General features: G+C 37.8%; 1 protein-coding gene across 1 annotated transcript; it reads left to right on the forward strand.

Moving 5' to 3' along the window:
• The first annotated feature begins 9,648 nt into the window (after nucleotides 1-9,648).
• Nucleotides 9,649-24,397, forward strand: LOC128555679 (putative mediator of RNA polymerase II transcription subunit 26). Its single transcript, XM_053538761.1, has 5 exons — nucleotides 9,649-10,040; nucleotides 11,435-11,510; nucleotides 14,292-14,383; nucleotides 17,540-18,461; nucleotides 21,905-24,397. The coding sequence occupies exons 1-5, from the start codon at nucleotides 9,715-9,717 to the stop codon at nucleotides 24,302-24,304; spliced, it is 3,816 nt and encodes a 1,271-aa protein (XP_053394736.1). The 5' UTR covers nucleotides 9,649-9,714; the 3' UTR covers nucleotides 24,305-24,397.

A 24,397-nucleotide genomic window follows, 5' to 3' on the forward strand; every position in this document is an offset into this window, starting at 1 on the left:
TACATATATATATATATCGTTGTCATCTCGTTAACACCGGTTACGGGAAGTCCCAATTAATTTTGCGCGTCCGCATGATTGCCTAAAAACAATTTACTTATTATATGTTGATGTAATCAAACAGAGTTGATATTAAAAGTTTGATATTTAACATGCGTATATTTTCCTTTCAGTATGGAAGATAGAAATTTTTAGATGTTCCGCAAGACGCCCTGACGTTCGCTAACCTGATTACTAGTACTTCTTTTTTTTTTTGCAGAAATTACACAACTGAAACAACAACTGAGTTAACTTTCCATTTATAATTCTAACATGTCTGAAACAATACGGGACCACTTGTGTAATGGTTACATTTTACTCGGACTTTATCATAGACACCCTGTGTAAAATCTCAAACTTGTATTAAATCCATACAATATTTAAACGAAACTTTGAAGTTTTGTAGTTTGTGGCATTTTCTAGGGCATGTGTGGTCAAAAAACTGAATACGATTTCTGAAATAGTGTGACATTTATTTGTAAAGTCACTATATATTCATTGTAAAAATGCTGTGTTTACCAAGGTGGAAACTGGCAGGTACTAGAAAATGCAGATCTTCGATTCCTGATGTCATGTTAAAATTATGAATAATAAGAAAAGCAAAGCATATCGCATGAACAGGTTCATCTCTTGTTTGAAATATCGTAATAAGTGGAAGTGGATGTCGTATTGAAATTCTTTACTAAACCACAATTAACGAAAAAGCTGAATATATCTGCATATATAATGCGAACGACCCTTGAGCTAGCTTCTTGCGAGGAGCACAATTCTGGAACACAACAACAACAACTTTTATTAGCAATATCGACAATACATGTCTTTGGCTAACGAACAATAAAAATATGATAGATATGGTTTGTACTACAGGCGTAAACACAAACAAATTACTCTCTCAACAAATATACTTCCTTCAGAAATTTACAAATATTATTCTGAGTTCTCTTTCTGTCAGAAGACATCAAATTATCAAATTTTCTTAGAGTTGGCCATGATATTTTTGGCAAGTATTTTGAGCGAATATTCATATATCTCGGACAAGTCATAAGTACATGGTATTCCGATTCCACTGCATTTAAGTGACAATATGTATATAATCTTTGATTTCTAACTATACCACTATATCTACCAGTTTCAATAGCTAAGCAATGTGAAGACATTCTAAAACAAGTAAACAACTTTCCAAAGTAATCGTTATCAATATTGTTCAAATATGACTCAAAACTAAACGAAGTTTTAAATCTGGCGTAGTATTCTAGTTTCGGCAAACTATTTACATTGTTATGCCATTCTTGTAGAAATTGGTCTCATAGTCAAGTGTGTGAAGTTGGCGAGAAGTTCGACATTCGACATTGAACATTCGATCTCAGAACGACATTGGACATTTGAAGCGTGAAGTTGACAATAAGTTAAACTTTCGACATTGAACATTCGATCTCAGAACGACATTGAACATTCGATACCAGAACGACATTGGACATTCAATTTAGAACGACATTAGACATTCGAATCAAGAACGACATTGGACATTCAATTTTAGAACGACATTAGACATTCGAATCCAGAACAACATTGGACATTCAATTTTAGAACGACATTAGACATTCGAATCCAGAACGACATTGGATATTCGAATCCAGAACGACATTGGACATTCGATACCAGAACGACATTGGACATTCAATTACAGAACGACATTGGACATTCGATACCAGATCGACATTGGACATTCGTTTTCAGAACGACATTCGACATTCGATACCAGAACGACATTGGACATTCGATTTCAGAACGACATTCGACATTCGATACCAGAACGACATTGGACATTCGATTTCAGAACGACATTGGACATTGGATACCAGATCGACATTGGACATTCGATTTCAGAATGACATTCGACATTTGATACCAGAACGACATTCGACGTTCGATTTCAGAACGACATTGGACATTCGATTTTAGAATGACATTGGACATTTGATACCAGAACGACATTCGACATTCAATTTCAGATCGACATTAAACATTCGATTTCAGAACGACATTCGACATTCGATACCAGAATGACATTGGACATTCGATTTCAGAACGACATTGGACATTCAATGTTAGAACGACATTGGACATTTGATACCAGAATGACATTCGACATCCGATTTCAGATCGACATTGAACATTCGATTTCAGATCGACATTGAACATTCGATTTTAGAATGACATTCGACATTCGATACCAGAACGACATAGGACATTTGATACCAGAACGACATTCGACATTTGATAACAGATCTACATTCGACATTCGATTTCAGATCGACATTGAACATTCGATTTCAGATCGACATTGAACATTCGATTTTAGAATGACATTCAACATTCGATACCAGAACGACATTCGACATTCGATATCAGATCGACATTGGACATTCGATTTCAGATCGACATTGAACATTCGATTTCAGAACTACATTCGACAATCGATACCAGAATAACATTGGACATTTGATTTCAGAACGACATTGGACATTCGAGCCTAGAACGACATTGGACATTTGAACACAGAACGACATTAGACATTCGAATCCAAAACGACATTGGACATTCGATTCCAGAACGACATTGGACATTCGATTTCAGAACGACATTGGACATTCGAGCCTAGAACGTTTTTGGACATTCGAACACAGAACGACATTGGACATTCAAATCCAAAACGACATTGGACATTCGAATCTAGAACGACGTTGGACATTCAAATCCAGAACGACATTAGACATACGAACCCAGAACGACATTGGACATTCGAATCCAAAATGACATTGGACATTCGAACCTAGAACGACATTGGACATTCAAATCCAGAACGACATTAGACATACGAACCCAGAACGACATTGGACATTTGAATCCAAATCGACATTGGACATTTGAACTTAGAACGACATTGGACATACGAACCAAGAACGACATTGGACATTCGAATCCAAAACGATATTATTAGTGTCAGTTAGCACCGATTCCTGAAAGTCTGTGAGTGCTCCTGAAAGTGTCACAGACCACTTAAAATGATTTAAAAAGAAACAGGAACTACTTGGTTAGTGTTATCACTCCTGGCACCAGTTCTTGAAAGTCTGCGATTCCTCCTAATGTGTCGAAGACCGTTCTGATGGTTTGAAAGGACACGTGGATTGCTGGTTCGGTGTTTTCTACCTTGGCACCGATTCCTGAAAGTCTGCGAGTGCTCCTGAAAGTGTCGCAGACCATTCTAAATGATTGATAAAGAAACGTGGACTATTGTGACGATGTTTTCTCCCTTGGCACCGTTTCCTGAAAGTCTGAGAGTCCTCCTGAAAGTGTCGCAGACCATTCTGAATGATTAAAAAAGAAACATGGACTATTGTGACGATTTTTTCTCCCTTGGAATCGTTTCCTGAAAGTCTGCGAGTCCTCCTGAAAGTGTCGCAGACCATTCTAAATGATTGATAAAGAAACATGGACTATTGTGACGATGTTTTCTCCCTTGGCACCGTTTCCTGAAAGTCTGCGAGTGCTCCTTAAAGTGTCGTAGACCATTCTAAATTACTTAAAAAGAAACATGGACTATTGTGACGATGTTTTCTCCCTTGGAATCGTTTCCTGAAAGTCTGCGAGTCCTCCTGAAAGTGTCGCAGACCATTCTAAATGATTGATAAAGAAACATGGACTATTGTGACGATGTTTTCTCCCTTGGCACCGTTTCCTGAAAGTCTGCGAGTGCTCCTTAAAGTGTCGTAGACCATTCTAAATTACTTAAAAAGAAACATGGACTATTGTGACGATGTTTTCTCTCTTGGAACCGTTTCCTGAAAGTCTGAGAGTCCTCCTGAAAGTGTCACAAACCGTTTATAATCGGTTGAATTAATACAGAGGCTAATGGGACGGTGCTTTCTCACTTGGCATCTATTCTTGAAAGTCTGCGAGTGTTCCTGAAAGTGTCACAGATTTTTTTTTAATGATTAAAAAAGAAACAAAAACTACTTGGTTAGTGTTATCTCTCTTGGCACCTGTTCTTGAAAGTCTGCGAGTCCTCCTGAAATGTCACAGACCGTTCTTAATAGGTTGAAATGATAGTTCTTGCGAACTTCCAAAAGAAACAAGAACTATCATTTCAACCCATTAAGAACGGTCTGTGACATTTTTAGGAGGACTCGCAGACTTTCAAGAATAGATGTCAAGTGAGAAAACACCGTCCCATTAGCTTCTGTATCAAATCAACCGATTAAAAACGGTCTGTGACACTTTCAGGAGGACTCTCAGACTTTCAGGAAACGGTGCCAAGGGAGAAAACATCTTCACAATAGTCCACGTTTCTTATTCAATCATTTAGAATGGTCTGCGACACTTTCAGGAGCACTCGCAGACTTTCAGGAATCGGTGCCAAGGTAGAAAACACCGAACCAGCAATCCACGTGTCCTTTCAAACCATCAGAACGGTCTTCGACACATTAGGAGGAATCGCAGACTTTCAAGAACTGGTGCCAGGAGTGATTACACTAACCAAGTAGTTCCTGTTTCTTTTTAAATCATTTTAAGTGGTCTGTGACACTTTCAGGAGCACTCACAGACTTTCAGGAATCGGTGCTAACTGACACTAATAATATCGTTTTGGATTCGAATGTCCAATGTCGTTCTGGGTTCGTATGTCTAATGTCATTCTGGATTCGAATGTCCAATGACGTTCTAAGTTCGAATGTCCAATGTCGATTTGGATTTGAATGTCCAATGTCGTTCTTGGTTCGTATGTCCAATGTCGTTTTGGATTCGAATGTCCAATGTCGTTCTGGGTTCGTATGTCTAATGTCTTTCTGTATTCGAATGTCCAATGTCGTTGTAGATTCGAATGTCCAATGTCGTTTTGGATTCGAATGTCCAATGTCGTTCTGTGTTGATATCAGATCGACATTGGACATTCGATTTCAGATCGACATTGAACATTCGATTTCAGAACGACATTCGACATTCGATTTCAGATCGACATTGAACATTCGATTTCAGAACGACATTCGACATTCGATATCAGATCGACATTGGACATTCGATTTCAGATCGACATTGAACATTCGATTTCAGAACGACATTCGACATTCGATACCAGAACAACATTGGACATTCGATTTCAGAACGACATTGGACATTCGAGCCTAGAACAACATTGGACATTTGAACACAGAACGACATTGGACATTCGAATCCAAAACGACATTGGACATTCGAATCTAGAACGACATTGGACATTCGAATCCAGAACGACATTGGACATTCGAGCCTAGAACGACATTGGACATTTGAACACAGAACGACATTGGACATTCGAATCCAAAACGACATTGGACATTCGAATCTACAACGACATTGGACATTCGAATACAGAAAGACATTAAACATACGAACCCAGAACGACATTGGACATTCGAATCCAAAACGACATTGGACATACGAACCAAGAAAGACATTGGACATTCAAATCCAAATCGACATTGGACATTCGAACTAAGAACGTCATTGGACATTCGAATCCAGAATGACATTAGACATACGAACCCAGAACGACATTGGACATTCGATTCCAAAACGATATTATTAGTGTCAGTTAGCACCGATTCCTGAAAGTATGTGAGTGCTCCTGAAAGTGTCACAGACCACTTAAAATGATTTAAAAAGAAACAGGAACTACTTGGTTAGTGTAATCACTCCTGGCACCAGTTCTTGAAAGTCTGCGATTCCTCCTAATGTGTCGAAGACCGTTCTGATGGTTTGAAAGGACACGTGGATTGCTGGTTCGGTGTTTTCTACCTTGGCACCGATTCCTGAAAGTCTGCGAGTGCTCCTGAAAGTGTCGCAGACCATTCTAAATGATTGAATAAGAAACGTGGACTATTGTGAAGATTTTTTCTTCCTTGGCACCGTTTCCTGAAAGTGTCACAGACCGTTTATAATCGGTTGATTTGATACAGAAGCTAATGGGACGGTGTTTTCTCACTTGACATCTATTCTTGAATGTCTGCGAGTCCTCCTAAAAATGTCACAGACCGTTCTTAATGGGTTGAAATGATAGTTCTTGTTTCTTTTGGAAGTTCACAAGAACTATCATTTCAACCTATTAAGAACGGTCTGTGACATTTCAGGAGGACTCGCAGACTTTCAAGAACCGGTACCAAGAGAGATAACACTAACCAAGTAGTTCTTGTTTCTTTTTTATCATTAAAAAAAAATCTGTGACACTTTCAGGAACACTCGCAGACTTTCAAGAATAGATGCCAAGTGAGAAAGCACCGTCCCATTAGCCTCTGTATTAATTCAACCGATTATAAACGGTTTGTGACACTTTCAGGAGAACTCTCAGACTTTCAGGAAACGGTTCCAAGGGAGAAAACATCGTCACAATAGTCCATGTTTCTTTTTAAGTAATTTAGAATGGTCTACGACACTTTAAGGAGCACTCGCAGACTTTCAGGAAACGGTGCCAAGGGAGAAAACATTGTCACAATAGTCCATGTTTCTTTATCAATCATTTAGAATGGTCTGCGACACTTTCAGGAGGACTCGCAGACTTTAAGGAAACGATTCCAAGGGAGAAAAAATCGTCACAATAGTCCATGTTTCTTTTTTAATCATTCAGAATGGTCTGCGACACTTTCAGGAGGACTCTCAGACTTTCAGGAAACGGTGCCAAGGGAGAAAACATCGTCACAATAGTCCACGTTTCTTTATCAATCATTTAGAATGGTCTGCGACACTTTCAGGAGCACTCGCAGACTTTCAGGAATCGGTGCCATGGTAGAAAACACCGAACCAGCAATCCACGTGTCCTTTCAAACCATCAGAACGGTCTTCGACACATTAGGAGGAATCGCAGACTTTCAAGAACTGGTGCCAGGAGTGATAACACTAACCAAGTAGTTCCTGTTTCTTTTTAAATCATTTTAAGTGGTCTGTGACACTTTCAGGAGCACTCACAGACTTTCAGGAATCGGTGCTAACTGACACTAATAATATCGTTTTGGATTCGAATGTCCAATGTCGTTCTTGGTTCGTATGTCCAATGTCGTTCTAAGATCGAATGTCCAATGTCGATTTGGATTCGAATGTCCAATGTCGTTCTGGGTTCGTATGTCTAATGTCGTTCTGGATTCGAATGTCCAATGTCGTTCTAGGTTCGAATGTCCAATGTCATTTTGGATTCGAATGTCCAATGTCGTTCTGGGTTCATATGTCTAATGTCGTTCTGGATTCGAATGTCCAACGTCGTTCTAGATTCGAATGTCCAATGTCGTTTTGGATTTCAATGTCCAATGTCGTTCTGTGTTCGAATGTCCAATAACGTTCTAGGCTCGAATGTCCAATGTCGTTCTGAAATCGAATGTCCAATGTCGTTCTGGTATCGAATGTCGAATGTCGTTCTGAAATCGAATGTTCAATGTCGATCTGAAATCGAATGTCGAATGTCGTTCTGGTATCAAATGTCCAATGTCATTCTGAAATCGAATGTCAAATGTCGTTCTGAAATCGAATGTCCAATGTCGTTCTGGTATCAAATGTCCAATGTCGTTCTTAAATCGAATGTCCAATGTCGTTCTGAAATAGAATTTCTAATGTCGTTCTGGTATCAAATGTCCAATGTCGTTCTGAAATCGAATGTCGAATGTCGTTCTGAAATCGAATGTCCAATGTCCTTCTGGTATCGAATGTTGAATGTCGTTCTGAAATCGAATGTCGAATGTCGATCTGGTATCAAATGTCCAATGTCGTTCTGAAATCGAATGTCCAATGTCGTTCTGAAATCGAATGTCCAATGTCGTTCTGGTATCGAATGTCCAATGTCGTTCTGAAATCGAATGTCCAATGTCGATCTGGTATCAAATGTCCAATGTCGTTCTGAAATCGAATGTCCAATGTCGTTCTGAAATCGAATGTCCAATGTCGTTCTGGTATCGAATGTCCAATGTCGTTCTGGATTCGAATGTCTAATGTCGTTCTAAAATTGAATGTCCAATTCCGTTCTGGATTCGAATGTCTAATGTCGTTCTAAAATTGAATGTCCAATGTCGTTCTGGATTCGAATGTCTAATGTCGTTCTAAAATTGAATGTCCAATGTCGTTATGGTATCGAATGTTCAATGTCGTTCTGAGATCGAATGTTCAATGTCGAAAGTTTAACTTATTGTCAACTTCACGCCTCAAATGTCCAATGTCGTTCTGAGATCGAATGTTCAATGTCGAATGTCGAACTTCTCGCCAACTTCACACACTTCTCATAGTCGGGTTTTTAACATAGATGAATAATTAACATTCAATTCAGTATTGTCCCATAGATATCCATATCCTAACTGATCTAACAGGATTTTAACATGTTTAGCCCAAAATTTACACCTTGGAGAGTTTATATTGTTACATTGAGTGTTGAAAATATTTGCCATAATTGAACCCGGATTATTTATAAGTTTTAACCAATACTTCAAGACTCTCTCCTTACATAAAATTGAAATAGGATATCTTCCTAACTTTCCAAGGACTGCCATATTTGGCGTTTGTTGTTTAACTCCTAGCAGCTTTTTGCAAAATTTCATATGTACTCAATGAACAAAGCTTGTGTTATATACTCCCCACACTTCTGCACAGTATAAAAGTATTGGTTCAACCATGCGGTCGAACAGTAACAATTTTGTTTTGACATCAAATTTTAACCTGGTAAAGAGTGAATATAAACCATTTACAGCTTTAAGTGCTTGCTCAGACAGTGCTTTAACGGCGTCAGTTAAAGAACCATTCGAAGAAAACTTCACACCAAGATAACAGAATGAGTCTACTATTTCTAACAAATAGGTTTACTTTAACAAAACGAAATATCAATGCCAAACTTGTCGTGAATTCAATAACGTCTGTCACAAGTTAAAGTTTAATGGACCTTCCTTAAATTATATAGCATAGATATAGCTATTGGTAATAATAATTAAGTTTTTTTTCAATATACGCTGAATAATGCTACTAAAAAATTCATTAATTTTTCGAAAAATATTAACTCGCCGTATAATACTCTACTATAACTAATATGAGTTAGGAACTACATAGAAAAATATCGCAAGTTTGTACCTTGCCTGGAAAATATTCAGAAACAGAACTACTGTATCTACAGTCATACCCCTGTTAATGACAATCACAAAGAGCAAACATCTTTTCACAAAGTAAAATCTTTTGTGCATTAACCTCTCCATAGCAACAACCTCTGTATAAAAACGCGTTTCAGACTTCCAGCTGGTGTTTTAGTTTAATCATATTTTATTGCAATTATCACACAAGACATGATAGTAAATGTACATCAAGACATGAATATACAGATACATATAATTGTATATACAACAGCTGGTGTTCGTCCTATAAAGGTTGCTATGTATTAAAGTTTTACACAAAATAAAACATACTGTACGGTGGTTTTCACGAAACACTTAAATTAAATATTCTTAGAAAATACATTCACCCGGCAAATTTTATATTTTACCACAATTTACTACACCAAGTAGCGGCAAAATATACGTCGCGGTGTCATGGCGTTGATTACGTTGTATACATGTGACGTCATTCTTATGGCTTCCGGCAATAATAGTTCAGCATTTTGAGTTCACTGATGGATGGTGCTATATGGAGTTCGACAACACTGAATTTATGTATTACAGAGATTTTGATGACGATAATACATTATCAAATGCATTTGCTGGAATCAATTCACTAAAAGCAATACAGTTTATGAAAACCCAAAGAAACAACGAAAATTGGTATTCCGACAGTTTGTCGTCAACGATTGTTGACATCATTGAGAAACATGAACAGATAAATGTGCGACTTAAGACCACTTCTCTTACGGATATACTTGCTGGAATCAGATTCGATGCTAGAAGAGACGGAAGTGGACCTCTTCATGGGGAGAAATTGTTTGAAAAATTTGATCCGAAACGTTACGATGAAGGGTATGTTTAAAAACATTTTGACTTTTTTGATCAGATGCTGCAGAATATCTTTTATCCTAATTCTTACATGTTAATTGATGTAGACGTATTACGACAAAAGGGGTCATCACGTTATGAGTCAGGAACCCTGATTTTAATTTTAAAAATGGTTGTATAACTGCCTATCATGATTTTATAAGATTGCGGTTAGTTTACCTGTATGCACTTCCTGCTAGGATTTTAAAAGGGTAGGGTGTCCGGAGCACTTGCACTTTAGCGGTCCGTATAGAAATGTCTTAAAGATTAAAAGTTATAAAGGGTAACTTTATTTTTAAATGAATATGTTTTTGGGGCTACTGCCCCCACACCCCCGCTTTGCCCCACACCCCAACTTGTAAACATCCGGGGACCAGTAAAGTGCATTCTACGCGGGTGTGCTTGTTACAATGACTTAAATCAATTGTAACAAGTATCTTTTTAATAGAAAAAAAAGAAAACGGGGGTGTGGTGTTAGCCATGGAGACTGTTTATTGAAAGTGCGTACCGGTAAAGTTTAGTAAAGGTGTCCCAGACCTTTGTAATAATAATAATAATAATAATAATAATAAAGTCTTTATTTAGACAGGGTTATAGACACAATTATACAAATCGTATTGACGATGAGGCGTAACAAATTGAAAAATAAACCAAACATTTTCATATGCAATGCAAAACGCGGCATTATACTGTATTGTTTAAAGAAGGTGTTAAGTAAGCACTCGTATTTCTAACTGAATAAGTGGCGTAGATAATTCTACTTCCAAATTTGTACAGTCTTAAAAGAAAAAGAATGATTAAAATTCAAAATAGTTTTAGCACGAAGGGTCACAAATGCCTCTTTTAAGCAGGTAGTTTTATAAATTGTATTTATATTTACATTTAAGTAAACATAAAATAGTACTGGATAATGTCTTGTAGGATTTTTTCTATATAAGTAGAGCTGCCCTCTTTTGAACTGCAAAGATATTTTCTGTGTTTCCTTTAGAGCAGTCTCCGCGTAGTCAAATACTGGTACCATGTGGAAGTAACAGCGAGATTTTTTGATACTTTTTAAAATTTATGTAGCTCTAGTTTAGAGTGTATTTTATAACCATTTCTATACTTTTTTAGTCATCAGATGGGAGTTTCTTATTTTTGTACTTGGACATTTTTTATCTCTTTTTTTTTCGGAAATAGTGGATCTACAATTTAAACAGTAGCACTTTTACGCTGCGTCTACAAGTAACGTGTTATCAATTTAAAATGAATGGTTCAATCTTGTATGCAGTGCGTCTCGTCTCACTTTTCATTGTCTTGTGGCCATCTGTCCTTGTAGAAAAAATATAAACCATGGGAAGCTTTAGAAATATTTACAATTAAAAGCGTGATCTTTGCAGTCTAACAGATGTTGATCCCATTCTGATAGAGGCTGACATACCCAACAACCCTCTCCTGAAACCAGGTCATAATGAGGTAAGTTTATTGTTACGTTTTTGAGGCAAGATAATAAAGAACAGTTAGGTTTTTTAACTTTTTAGGTAAGATCATACAGTGCAGCTATGTCATAAGATACAGGTCTTTTATGTTTTGAGGTAAGATTATTTGTTTTTGAGATGATATTGTAAAGTGCTGCTATACATAGAGGATATTATATGAGTGTCTTTTCATATCGAATTTATTAAACGAGTTGAATAAAATAATAAAATGCGAGGCTCTGCCGAGCATTTTATCAATTTTATTAAACGAGTTTAATAAATTCAATGTGGAAAGTCACAAATGTAATATTCTTTTATCACATGTTGGCCTTTCCTCTCGAAACATCAAAAGTTCTACTTTCTTTTACTATATAAACAAGTCAATTTGACCAACGTCTCCTATACTATAAACGACGTCGATGTCAAAGCTTTATTACACTAGTGTATTATCATTGCTATCATTTTTATCAAATGGCTTTATTACACCCCCGCGACGTCAAACATGTGATAATTTGAGGTAAGATCATAAAGTGCTGCTATATTTTGAAGTAAGATCATAAAGTGCTTCTATGTGTGTTTTGAGGTGATATTATAAAGTCCTGCTATGTTTTTGAGGTAAGACCATAAAGTGCTGCTTTGTTTTTGAGATAAGGTCATAAAGTACAGCTATGCCTTTAAGGTATGCTCATGAAATGCGGCTGTGCTTTTGATGTAAGATTGTAAAGTGCAGATATGTCTTTTCAGGTAAGATTATGAATTGTAGGTATGTTTTTGTTTTTGAGGCAAGTTCATGACACGAAGCCCAACACTGTCAACAAGCTAGTTCAATCCTAAATTTCTGTAACTAATGTAACTTCTTATTTCAGTTTAATGCCAACCTGACTTAGCCTAATTTTGTAGCCTTTTATTCATACTAAACTTGCGTTTTGCAGCATTATAACATGTCAAAAGTCATTAAAGCAGGCAGTGGGCGGCGATAGAAACCGAAGGAAGGAGCAAATTGAAAACTGCATTGTTTTCATGTTTTCTTATTAGGGTCATCATTGTTTCTCCCCTTCACCCTGTAGATTGGTCAGGTGACAGCACGATAATAAGATACGAAGACGTAAAAACACGATGCGAAAGTGCGACATTGAGCAAAGGAAGGAGCAAAATAATAACTGCAGTGTTTTCATGTTTTCTCATTAGGGTCATCATTGTTTCTCCCCTTCACCCTGTAGATTGGTCAGGTGACAGCACGATAATAAGATACGAAGACGTAAAAACACGATGCGAAAGTGCGACATTGAGCAAAGGAAGGAGCAAAATAATAACTGCAGTGTTTTCATGTTTTCTCATTAGGGTCATCATTGTTTCTCCCTCTCACCCTGTAGATTGGTCAGGTGACAGCACGATAATAAGATACGAAGACGTAAAAACACGATGCGAAAGTGCGACATTGAGCAAAGGAATGAGCAAAATAATAACTGCAGTGTTTTCATGTTTTCTCATTAGGGTCATCATTGTTTCTCCCCTTCGCCCTGTTTGAAAGTCAGTAATTCAAATCCTTCTTTGTTTCATTTTAAAAAAACGACAACTTTCAGGTCGTCTTTACGTATCTTTATAGAACATCACTTTTTCCTACACCTATTTTTCATGAAAGTTCTATCATAAATTAACGAAAAAATGAAAAGAAAATAGGGTAGTGAAATGTCAGTCAGTTGTGGTCTGCTACCTAAAAAATGGCTCTTGTGGTTATAATGCAGTAATTCGGTCAAAAATGTGCTTCCGTGGTGTAGAAGAAGTTCCTAATAAATAGATCCTAATTTTTTTTCCATTTTTCGCGCATTTGCGCGTAAATCGGGGGCCAAATGGGCATTATTTCACTTGTGGAATGAATTTTACATAAAATAGGACACTTTTCATGCTAATATTCGCATGTTTTCGAGTTGTTTACTTGAAAACGAAAGTAGGGTGTTTATTCTGCGGACCGCTTTCTGAAATGCGGCAGTATGAGGGTACCTGACTTCAGCTGACTTGCATTTCACTGCATTCTATTCAACACCCCTTTTTCTTTTCGTTTTCTTGAAGCAATTGTATGGAATCCTTGTGGAAAATAGGTCTACGACGGAGTAAAAATCTAGAAACTGTAAAAAAATTGTTCTGAAGTAGTTGAATTTTATATGAAACAAAGAACAATTTCTTTTATTGGTATATAGCCTTGTCCGCACAATAAACACCTACTTCCGGTTTCGATCTGCAAAACTTGCCATGTGGGGTGTATAAACATGAAAACCGTCTCATTTCATACAGAATGTATTCTAGCAGTGAAAAAAATGTGATTAAAGCACTCGTTCTACACGAATTTGCGCAAAAAATGGGAAAATTAGGATCTATTTATTATGGACTTCTTTCGATACACCACGGAAGCACATTTTTCGACCGAATTACTGACCTTATTCCTATAAAAGATTGGTCAGGTGACAGCCCAATAATAAGATACGAAATGCGAAAGTGCGACATTGAGGTATTGATTACATTTTTTTATCGTGTTTTCGCGTTTCGCATTGTATCATCGCATCTTCGCATCGTATTATCGCGTTATTGTGTTTTCGCGGTCTCGCATCGTAATATCGTATTTCCGCCATTAAATTAATATCGTGTCTTCGCATCGTATCTTCACATCGTATCATGGCACTATCGCCTTTACTTATCTACAGAGCGAAGGGATGATACAACGATAGCCCTAATGAAACACCGTATGCATATGATTATTATGCAAGTAGATTTTGTTTTGTAGATTACAAACGCCCTTTTCGAAGATGACAGAAAGCAAAACAGCATATGGAAAGACAATGTTGTACGATACAATAACCCTTTCGATCCTCGCCTGTAAGTACCAAATTTTTATCACGTTCTTCAGTGCTTTATCACAAAACTAATTAACTATCATTTATTTTATGTTTTTCGGTGGTTTATCGAAATATAACTGTGAATTATATCCTGATAAACTCACTGGCCACTCAGTGAAAATTATCAAATCTGATACCCGGATTAACGTTTAAAAAGTTTACCACGCGTACTGAAAGCCGGAAACAATATGACGATGACGTCGTTAAAATGACGTCATCTTTGCGATGCTTCCTGATAAAATTTCCCACAAATTTCGACATTTTACTGAAATAAACAGAACAAAAGTAGAGTTCTAGACATAAAATAAACAGAAAAATTGTTGGTATCGATGTAATATCACGGTAACTTCACTCGTGAACACCAAAAGTTGTTATTTTCACTCGTGGCTGCGCCACTCGTGAAAATATCACTTTTGGTGCCCACTCGGTGAAATTATAACGTGATATTACACCGAAACCAACAATTATCCTCTATTTAATAAGGTAATGGACCCCTGATGACAGTCGGCAATTTCCGTTTGTTTACGTAGTCTCCGTGTGCAATTTCGGCATTCTCCGGTTGTTATGAAAAATACTGACTTTTCTAAAATGGCCGAAGGATGCCCTCGACAGAGCCCAGTTAATGATGACGTCATATAACCACATTCATTACTAATCCGATGAATGAAGTTCAGCATAATTTTCATCATCAAGTTTTTATGAGTATATATATGTTAGAAGCCTTCTTATTGTTTATCGTCTCACTTACCAAAGTTCTTTAATAAGATACTTGCGGCTTATTGCCCACTTGATTCAAATCCTTCGCATCTAAACTCTGAACTGTGGCAAATCAGAGGATAAACAACGCAATAACCCTGGGGTTATTTGATATTTCTAATGTAAAAAATTGCACATTTTCATTTTAACACAGTAATATTTGTCGACATATAATTTTGCGCGATACAGGCACAGAGAGTGTTATCACATTTGATCTGTCAATTAAATAAATGATATTTCAGAATCAAAATGATATGATTCTTAATTCGCACACCCTGAATCGGTTATTAGGCGCGCAGAATTACTCTCTTTAGACGACTTCGCACTTCTGAATTACTCCACAGGACGATGTACTTCTCGTGTTTAAATATTTTTTAAAACACGGCTACATTGACATAACACCAGCCTGATATATTTGGCGCCATACATGCGCCATGTATTCGTGCTTCTATCTTTCATCCTCTTGTTTACATGTTTATGCTATGCTCTCGTGAAATTATTCCGCAGGCATAAAAATTCTTCGTCATGTTTAAATACAAACGTATACATTGTATTACGTATGTTCTGGTACATATTTAACAAATAATCTAGGCCTTCGAGTGGTTTATCGTCTGATTTACCACGGTTCAGAGTTCAGATGCGTAGGAATTGAACCACGAGGGCGTTAGCCCGAGTGGTTAAATACTGAAGCATCTGAACGATGAACCGTAGTAAATAAGACGATAAATCACAAGAAGGCCTAGATTGTTTTCATTCTGACATGCTCATTGATGTATTTCAATAAATATTATGCTGGACTTCATTTACGCGAGGAGTAATGTATCAGACGTCATGTGGCAATTTGACGTCATAATTGACGTCATAATGCTCTCGCGCGTCAACCGTTGTTTATCGCAGAATATACGGAGCTTGATTTCCTTCTTTGTTTAACTGGAAATCTAACCGAGTCATGTTAGAATGTTTCTTAGATTATTAGCTCACCTGAGCCAAAGGCTCAATGTGAGCTTTTGTGACTGCTCGATGTCCGTCGTCCGTCGTGTGTCGTGTGTCAACAATTTCTAAAAAAATATTCTCCTTCAAAACAACTGGGCAGATTTACACCAAACTTCACAGGAATGATTCTTGGGTGACCCCCTTTCAAAATTGCCCGAAGAATTGAAATCCATGCAGAACTTTGGTTGCCATGGCAACCGAAAGGAAAATCTTTAAAAATATTCTTCTCAGAAACTGTTAGATGGATTTCAAAAATATTTTGTAGAAATAATCTCTTGGTGACCCTCTACCAAAATTGCTTAAGCCGTTCTATTTCGGTAAAAAACATGGCCGCCAGGGGGCGGGGCTTATTTTCCCTATATAGCTATATTGTAAATTTCAAAAATCTTCTTCTTCAAAACCATACGGCAGATTTACACTAAACTTCACAGAAATGATCCTTGGGTGGCCCCTCTCAAAATTGCCCAAAGAATTAAAATCCATTTAGAACTGTGGTTGCCATGGCAACCGAAAGGAAAATCTTTAAAAATCTTCTTCTCAGAAACTGTTAGCTGGACTTCAAAAATATTTTGTAGAAATGATCTCTAGGTGATCCTCTAACATGGCTGCCAGGGGGCGGGGCTTTTTTTCCCCTATATGGCTATATTAAAAATTTCAAAAATCTTCTCCTCTGAAACCTGAAGACCTAGAGCTTAGATATTTGGTATGTGGCATTGTCTAGTGGACTTTTATCAAGATTGTTCAAGTTATGACCCCAGGGTCAATATTGGCCCCGCCCCATGGTCCCTTGAATTTACATAGAGTTCTATAGGAAAAACATAACAAAATGTTCTTCTCTTAAACTGAGAGGCACACAGCTTAGATGTTTTACATGTGGCATTGTCTAGTGGTCCTTTACCCAGGGTCCATTTAAAGCCCCGCCCGGGGTCACTTAGTTTTTTTATGAGTTATATAGGAAATAATACTTCAAAAATTATCTGATCATATTTCCCAGACTACCTCATGACCCCAAGTAATAAGGGGTCATTTGACTGTGACCTTGACCTACTGACCTACTTTCTTGTTTTTTAAGATACAGCCTTGAAATTTGGATGACATATACAGTTTTGCACACCGATCTGAAAACTGACTTTCAGTGACCACGAATGTGACCTACTGACCTACTTTCTTAATATTTTAGCATCAGTTGGACATTTGAAACATATGTTCACACAACTGGGGAAAGAATTCAATGCTAACTTATATTTGACTTTCTTACCTGATCTCTTACACTTGTCCATGTAGCTCATATTACTCAGGTGAGCGATCCAGGGTCATCATGACTCTCTTGTTTTCATATTCCCGATGTGATTTTATTATGAACACCGATATCCCTCGAATCTTGTAGCACGTTCCAGGGCCTTCAATTTGGACAGACCGCAGACCAACATAACTATAGTAATGAAGACCAAATTCAGGACAGTCCAGACGCTTTTAACTGTTTTTTGGATATCGTGAATCCATCGGGGTTTGCCAATACGTACTTCAACAAATACCAACAATTTCTCCGAGATCTTCGAGGTGAAAGTAAGAAACTGGCGAATAATGATTCATTTAAAGTTTCTGGACAAAAAGACAAAGCCCAACATATCGACAACATAGAATCAAAGTTACAAACAAACGAAGAGAAAGTGGAGCCTGCTCCCTATTTTGTCGGCAATGAATGTGAAAACATTGACATGTGGTCACAGATAAATGCAACACGAAGATTTTGGTCGGAAGATATCCAGCGTGAGCAACCCCATTGCTTAACTGACGATTATTCGACAAAAAGTGTTCTGGTTGCGCTCTTTTCAAAAAGTTCGGAGGACCTACAGTGTCATTCATCCAAGCAAGATACCTTCACTAACTCTTGCGAGACTGATGCAAACGTGAAAACAGAAATTGAGACAAATCAGTCCGAGTCTGAAATTAGTAAACAGCAAGATGACACTCATGAAAAACATTCGAAGTTGAATCATTCTCCGGCTAAACGTAGTCGCATATTGTCTCGCTTAATACCTTTAGAACATGACACTTGTGATTCAGTAATACCCTCTATACATCCTAGAACATTGACCCGGGAAAACGAAGGTTCAAATCAAAATACGGAAGAAATGAAAAACCGACTTACACCGTCCAGTGAGGTAGAAGATAAGACGGAGACTGTTCAAAAACAAGATGGCAGCACCAAAGATAGCACACTTCCGGAAACTACCTGGATAGCTAATGAAGCTGGTGACTTCACGGTTACCAATGATAAGCTATCAAATCTGGATCTAAAGACATCGGTAAGATTTTTTATATCTAGAAAACTGGCTTTAAAAGAAAAAGTAAGAGCAGAATCCTTGAAAGGATTAAGGTAGTAGACCCGTAATGACAATAGGTAACATCTGTTCGATTGCGTTTCCTCCGGATGTGATTTCAGCATTCTCTGGTTTTCATCGAAGAATGCCGAAATAATAGACGAGAATACGAAATCAAACGGAAATGGCCGATTGTCATTACGATTCTACTTCCTTAACTACAAATACTATGTACACTTTGGAGGCAGTAAACAGTTTTCTGAGCTTCTCGGCTTAGAGTCGCCTACCTAACTTTCAAAACCTCACACAAAAGTCTGTAACCACACACCTGAAATAAAGATATTGCAACATTAACACCACTGTATGTCTATCGTTACAAACCATCTACAATACATCTCTAATATCTAGTTTTCTGTTTACAAGACCTGAATTTTGTGCTCTCCCGGTCGCGGAAACTGGTGACGAAAAAAGCTAAATTTGCCGATTTTTAAATCGCTGCAGAAAATTCCCTGAAAACGATAGCCCCAATTGCTACACTGTTCCATACTCCAGTAACACTGTAAAATCTGAAAATAAGCTCAAATATATGTGCCATCCGTACCGTTTTTTCACTGTTCCAGTTTTCCTGAGGCCCCTGCTAAAATGACAACCCCACTTTAAGCTAGCTCAGAGGAAGCATGTATACGCTCCTGCAAGTCATTACGTCATACTATCAAGATCAAGGCTACTCAACTGATTTTTTTTAAATAAGTGAAACTCAATTCTAGCCGCTGAAACTTCAATTCTAGCAATTATTATTATTTAGAAGTTCAAATATGCACTTCATTCCGTAAATTGCCTCTTATTTGTAAATTTCACCCGGCCAATTCGACACTAACAGCTCAAAACTGTTTACTGCCTCCTTTATTACAAGCAAAACGTTACAAAAGCACGTTTCCTGAAAGAAGTTTTGTTCAATAATCATTTTATCAAAATTCATATCAATCAGTTTAATGATAAGAAGGATTTTTTTTCTCGTTTTGAAATTGAAAGTAAATTAGTGCCGGATGCGCATTATTAGCTCACTTGAGCAAGAAATGCTCATGATGGTTTTAGGGTCGTTGAATGTCCGTCTGTCCGTCCACAATTTCTTCAAGAACGTTTCTTCCTTAACCATTAAATCAATTTCAACAAAACTTTACAGCGATGTTACTTGGATATTCCTCTTTCATATCCCTCCAAAGCTTGGTCATCCTTGCAAAATTGAAGGAAAAGCTTTAAATTCTATGACAGCGCTTGTACGATTTCAAAATAATTTCACAGTGTCCTTTCATATAGCATTTATTAAACAAGTTGAATAAAACAATATAGTGCGAGGTTCTGTCGAGCATTTTATCATCTTTATTCAACAAGTTTACTAAATTCAATGTGGAAAGGTATGAGCGTATAAGATTCTTTCACTAGTTGTAGGTGCAGATGGGAATATCTGGCTCGAGGGTAACTGTTAAAACGATAACGAGGCTCCTGCCGATTTACCGCGTTAACAGTTACCCGAGAGCCAGATATTCCCATCTGCACCTACAGCCAGTGATTAATCTTTTTCTTGCATGCCATATTAAAAAAATAATAGTAAAAATAAATTCAAACAAATGATTTTCTTATAGCACTTTTTTCTTATAGTAGCGTACTAACAAAGCGCGGGAACTTTACGTCCGTAAACAGGAAGTACGTCATGACGTTACAAAGTCGAAAACAACGTAATAGTTCCGGTTTTGTTTTATCATCTGCATTGAAACGTTATGTTATTTCCGAAAAATGACGTTTTTTGAATCGAGAAATATGTTATAAGGAACAAAGAGAAACTATCAAGGTATTTTATTTTTATTCCGTTTTACGTAAAACATTATTATTACTACACAAATCTTCTGTACATAGAATCTACATAGTTCGTTATACGTCATTTACAGCACGAGAGTCATCTTACACCCCGGGGTTGTAAGATGGAGTTTTCCAGCACCGGTGAAATCACCAGAAATCCCAGTCTGGTATGCAAGAATAGTTATTCTTTCAATCACATGCTATTTTTCTGCCAAAACATCTAAATTCCTTTTTCCCAAATCTATTATGGTATAAATCAGTTGAACCAACGTCTTCTATATCTAAAACGATGTCATTGTCTGAAAAACAAGACCAAAAATATGACGTGGTTTAATATGAAAAAGGCAAAGCCTCTGAGCGAGCGTAGCTTAAACGGCAAAGAAACTATTCACTGCTTAAAACAATTCCGAGAACCTATTCACTTGAAAAGAAACAAAAATTTAGTGTCATTATACCTGTAACAGCGAATATCATACGTTGCAAAATTTATGGAAAGCCGGTGTCACGGTGACGTCATTACCGGTTTGTGGCGTTCTTCATATATTTTTCTACCAACTGGAAATCTTTCTTGCATTATTTTTGAGTGATGGATAATATTCAGCAATCAAATGAAGTTCTGTATTCACTGCCAACAAAGCATTTCCTGTGAGCACCTGTCCTCTAGGGACACGCACTTTGTAAATAAAAGCAAAATTGAAATTATTTCCATAACATAACTTTTTTAAAAATAAAGACACCTAATGAACATAGAGATTGTAACTCAAATATAAAATTTAAAAAAAAAAACACTATTTTCCCGACTTTGACGGAAGTAGAACAAAATGGCGGCACCCAAAATGGCGGCGCCCAGACGAGAGGAAAATTTTTCAGCTACATCACTTTGCCCCATTCGGCACACCTTTGTTATATTCGCCTACACATTGCTCGCGAGCTACGCTCGCTATTACAAACACGTGATAACCTCTTAGTAGTGAAACAAAGTCATTACATAGGTTTGGTATTATACCAGTGTAATAGCATTTTGGCGTTGACCAGACCTGTTGAAAGTGGTAGGGCCCTGGTTCAGCCAAATTCGCTCGACTCAAGAACTAGTAAAATTGACTCAAAAGAAGTCCTTGATCACTTTCGTCTCCGAGAACACTTGGACTGACTGGGAAAAAAAACATGTTTTGAGATGATAGACGTTGACTTCTGACCGGCCAGGTTCGAACCTTTCTTGACCTTAGTCCTCAAGCCGCAGGCCTCTTTCTTCCTAAAACATATACTAAGTTAAAATTTCGATTATTTAGTCGAAATTTCAAGTTAGTACGTAGACACTTTAAGAATTGCACTTTACCATTTAAAATTTCCAGTTGGTAAGAAGAACTTTTGGGTTACATGTCTCGAAATTCCAGCTATTTCCTTAGTCGAAATTTGGAAGTGCGAGTTCGTATCTCGTTTTTTTCTAGTTTCATTCTTCCGAGGTAACAGATACTCGATACTAATGCTTTCCGTCCATCTGGGCTTTTACTCAAAGTTTTTCTCCATATTGTACATTCGAAGCAATGTTATTTTTCCGATCTATCTTTCAGGGCACAGCGTTTGTCTCTCATTCTTACAGTCCGTGGTATACTGTTAGTGTTGAATGCCCAGGAAAACCACAGGTACCCGCCCAAACGTCAATGTTCTGGTCTCATCAGCAACGATGCCATTATGAAATACAGCAGCAGCACCACCACCACCAGCAGCAACAACAACAACAAGAAATGCGACAAAACCAGCATCAGCAACAACTGTGGCAGCAGCAGAAGCAACAAGTACAGCTTGATCAACAGCAGAAGCATCATCAACATCAAAACCAACAGCAACCATTAACAGAAAATCAGCAACAACTAGATCACCATCAGCAGCAGTCACAAAAGCTGCAGTCACAACAACAAAAAGCGCAGCAACAAAAACAGCTGCAACAGAAGTTACAAGAGCAACAAACGCAGCAACAACATAAATTACAACTGCAACAACAACAGCAACAAACACAGAAGCACCAAAATCTGCAACCACAACAACCACAGCAGCAACAGAAATTACAACAACAACAGCCACAAATCCAACAACCACAACAGCAACAGAAATTACAACAGCAACAAACACAGAAGCATCCACAACAACCGCAGCATCAACAGAAATTACAACAACAACCACAGCCGCAACACCAATTACTACAGCAACAAGCACAGCAGCAACAGCAAATAAAACAGAAACAACCACAGCAGCAACAGAAATTTCAACAGCAACAACCTCAACAACTACAGCAGCAACAGACTTTACAACAGCAGCAACCACAGCAGCAACAGAAATTACAACAGCAACAAACACAGCAGCAACAGAAATTACAACCACAACAACTACTGCAGAAACAGACTTTACAACAGGAGCAACCACAACAACACCAGAAAATACATCCACAACAACCCCAACAGCAACAGAAATTAAAACAGCAACAACAACAGCAGCAGCGAACGCAACAGAAAGCACAACAACAGCAACAAAAACAATGCCAGCAGCAACAAAACTCACAACAGCAACAGCCACAGCAGCAGCAGCAGTACCAGCAGCAGCAGGAATTAAAGCAGCAACAACCTCAGCAGCACCAGGAGCAACAGCAGCAGCAACCGCAACAGCAGCCACAGCAACCATCACAATACAGTCAATATCAATGGGCATTTCAACAGCAGTACGACAGTACACACAACCAAAACAACAAGAGGAAATATGACCACGTTCAATGTAGCAACAATCAGGAACAGTGGACTGATATACAGCAGGATTATGAACAAACACATAATACTGATCAACTTGATTTATTATTCAACCTGCAACATCATCCAACAAGTGGCCAGCAGACTCAGTATTATACTCAAAATAATGGCCAGCCTGTAAATCAGGCGAACGCTTACTACCACAGTGTACATCCACAATACGCTACCCCTGCTTATATGAACAGTAACCAATGTTCTGCCAATCAAACACGCACTGCTGATCAATTGAATGTAGGTCAGCAAACCGCATTTCCTGCGGCATCATTCAACTGGCAATCACAACAGGGTATAAATTATGGCAGCCAGCCTTACAATTATCCAAATGTTTATTATCCACCGCCTGGAACTGCAGAAAATGGACAGGTTCTAAACCTTAATTTTGTTCACAGCAGACCACAACACCATGACATAAAATTCGACGACGAAGTATGGTATATAAATGGCGTACCCCACCAACACGCGAAGCCTCTACAACAAAACGTCAGTGACCATGTTGCCTACAGTCCAAACCTTGGTGTTTGGCCACCAAACTATAACTGGAACGCAAATGTTCCGCCACCAACGTACACTAGTACGCATGTCCACCAAAGTACAGCCGTTAACCTTCCCGATCTTAATAACAAACATAGTACTAAACAGATCTATCGCAGTCACGAACGAATGCAGGACGTACCAACCAATCTAAATAACAACAACGACGTTGAAGAAAAGATGAATAAATGTGATCTTAAGGATGACTTCGCCATCGCAGAATTAAATGCTGCTTCAGAATCGTGGTCATCCGACTCTTTGTCTTCCAGCTGTTCGAACCATAGCTTACTTACACTTTCAGATGTTACAACTGAGTCTTCTAAGGAATGTTGCATCGGTGAAACTCCAGACAGCTTGTCTGAATTCAGTGATACAGAAGAAGAGATGGCACAGTTTGTATCTGATAAAACTCTTGGTATCTTTGATATTGGGAAAAAGTGTATACATTATCCTGAAGATTGTCTGGCATTTGATAATCAAGTTAACGATGGTAATTGTTCAAGCCAAAATAAGAAGTCAGAAGAGATGACAGGCCGACACATCAAAGTTCTCAGTGGAAGAGCGAAGGCAAGCCGCGAAAGACTAAAACCGCAGAGGAAACCAAGAAGCTTTCGTGCATCTCATCTGATCAATATCATTTAATTATTCACTGATTGGAAGTTTTGGATATCTAGGGTATGCATGACACTGTGTTGACATTACCTCTTAAATGCAACTAAAACGTACACCAAAACT

This window comes from Mercenaria mercenaria, chromosome 3, assembly GCF_021730395.1.
Source record: "Mercenaria mercenaria strain notata chromosome 3, MADL_Memer_1, whole genome shotgun sequence".
Taxonomy (NCBI): domain Eukaryota; kingdom Metazoa; phylum Mollusca; class Bivalvia; order Venerida; family Veneridae; genus Mercenaria; species Mercenaria mercenaria.

What these genes read in the sequence shown, in the direction of transcription:
- LOC128555679 (XM_053538761.1), top strand. Translation starts at nt 9,715, where the DNA reads ATGGAGTTCGACAACACTGAATTTATGTATTACAGAGATTTTGATGAC. An exon ending in AACCCTTTCGATCCTCGCCT is followed by an intron (nt 14,384 to 17,539) that starts GTAAGTACCAAA and finishes CGAATCTTGTAG; the next exon opens with CACGTTCCAGGGCCTTCAAT. An exon ending in ATCTGGATCTAAAGACATCG is followed by an intron (nt 18,462 to 21,904) that starts GTAAGATTTTTT and finishes TCTATCTTTCAG; the next exon opens with GGCACAGCGTTTGTCTCTCA.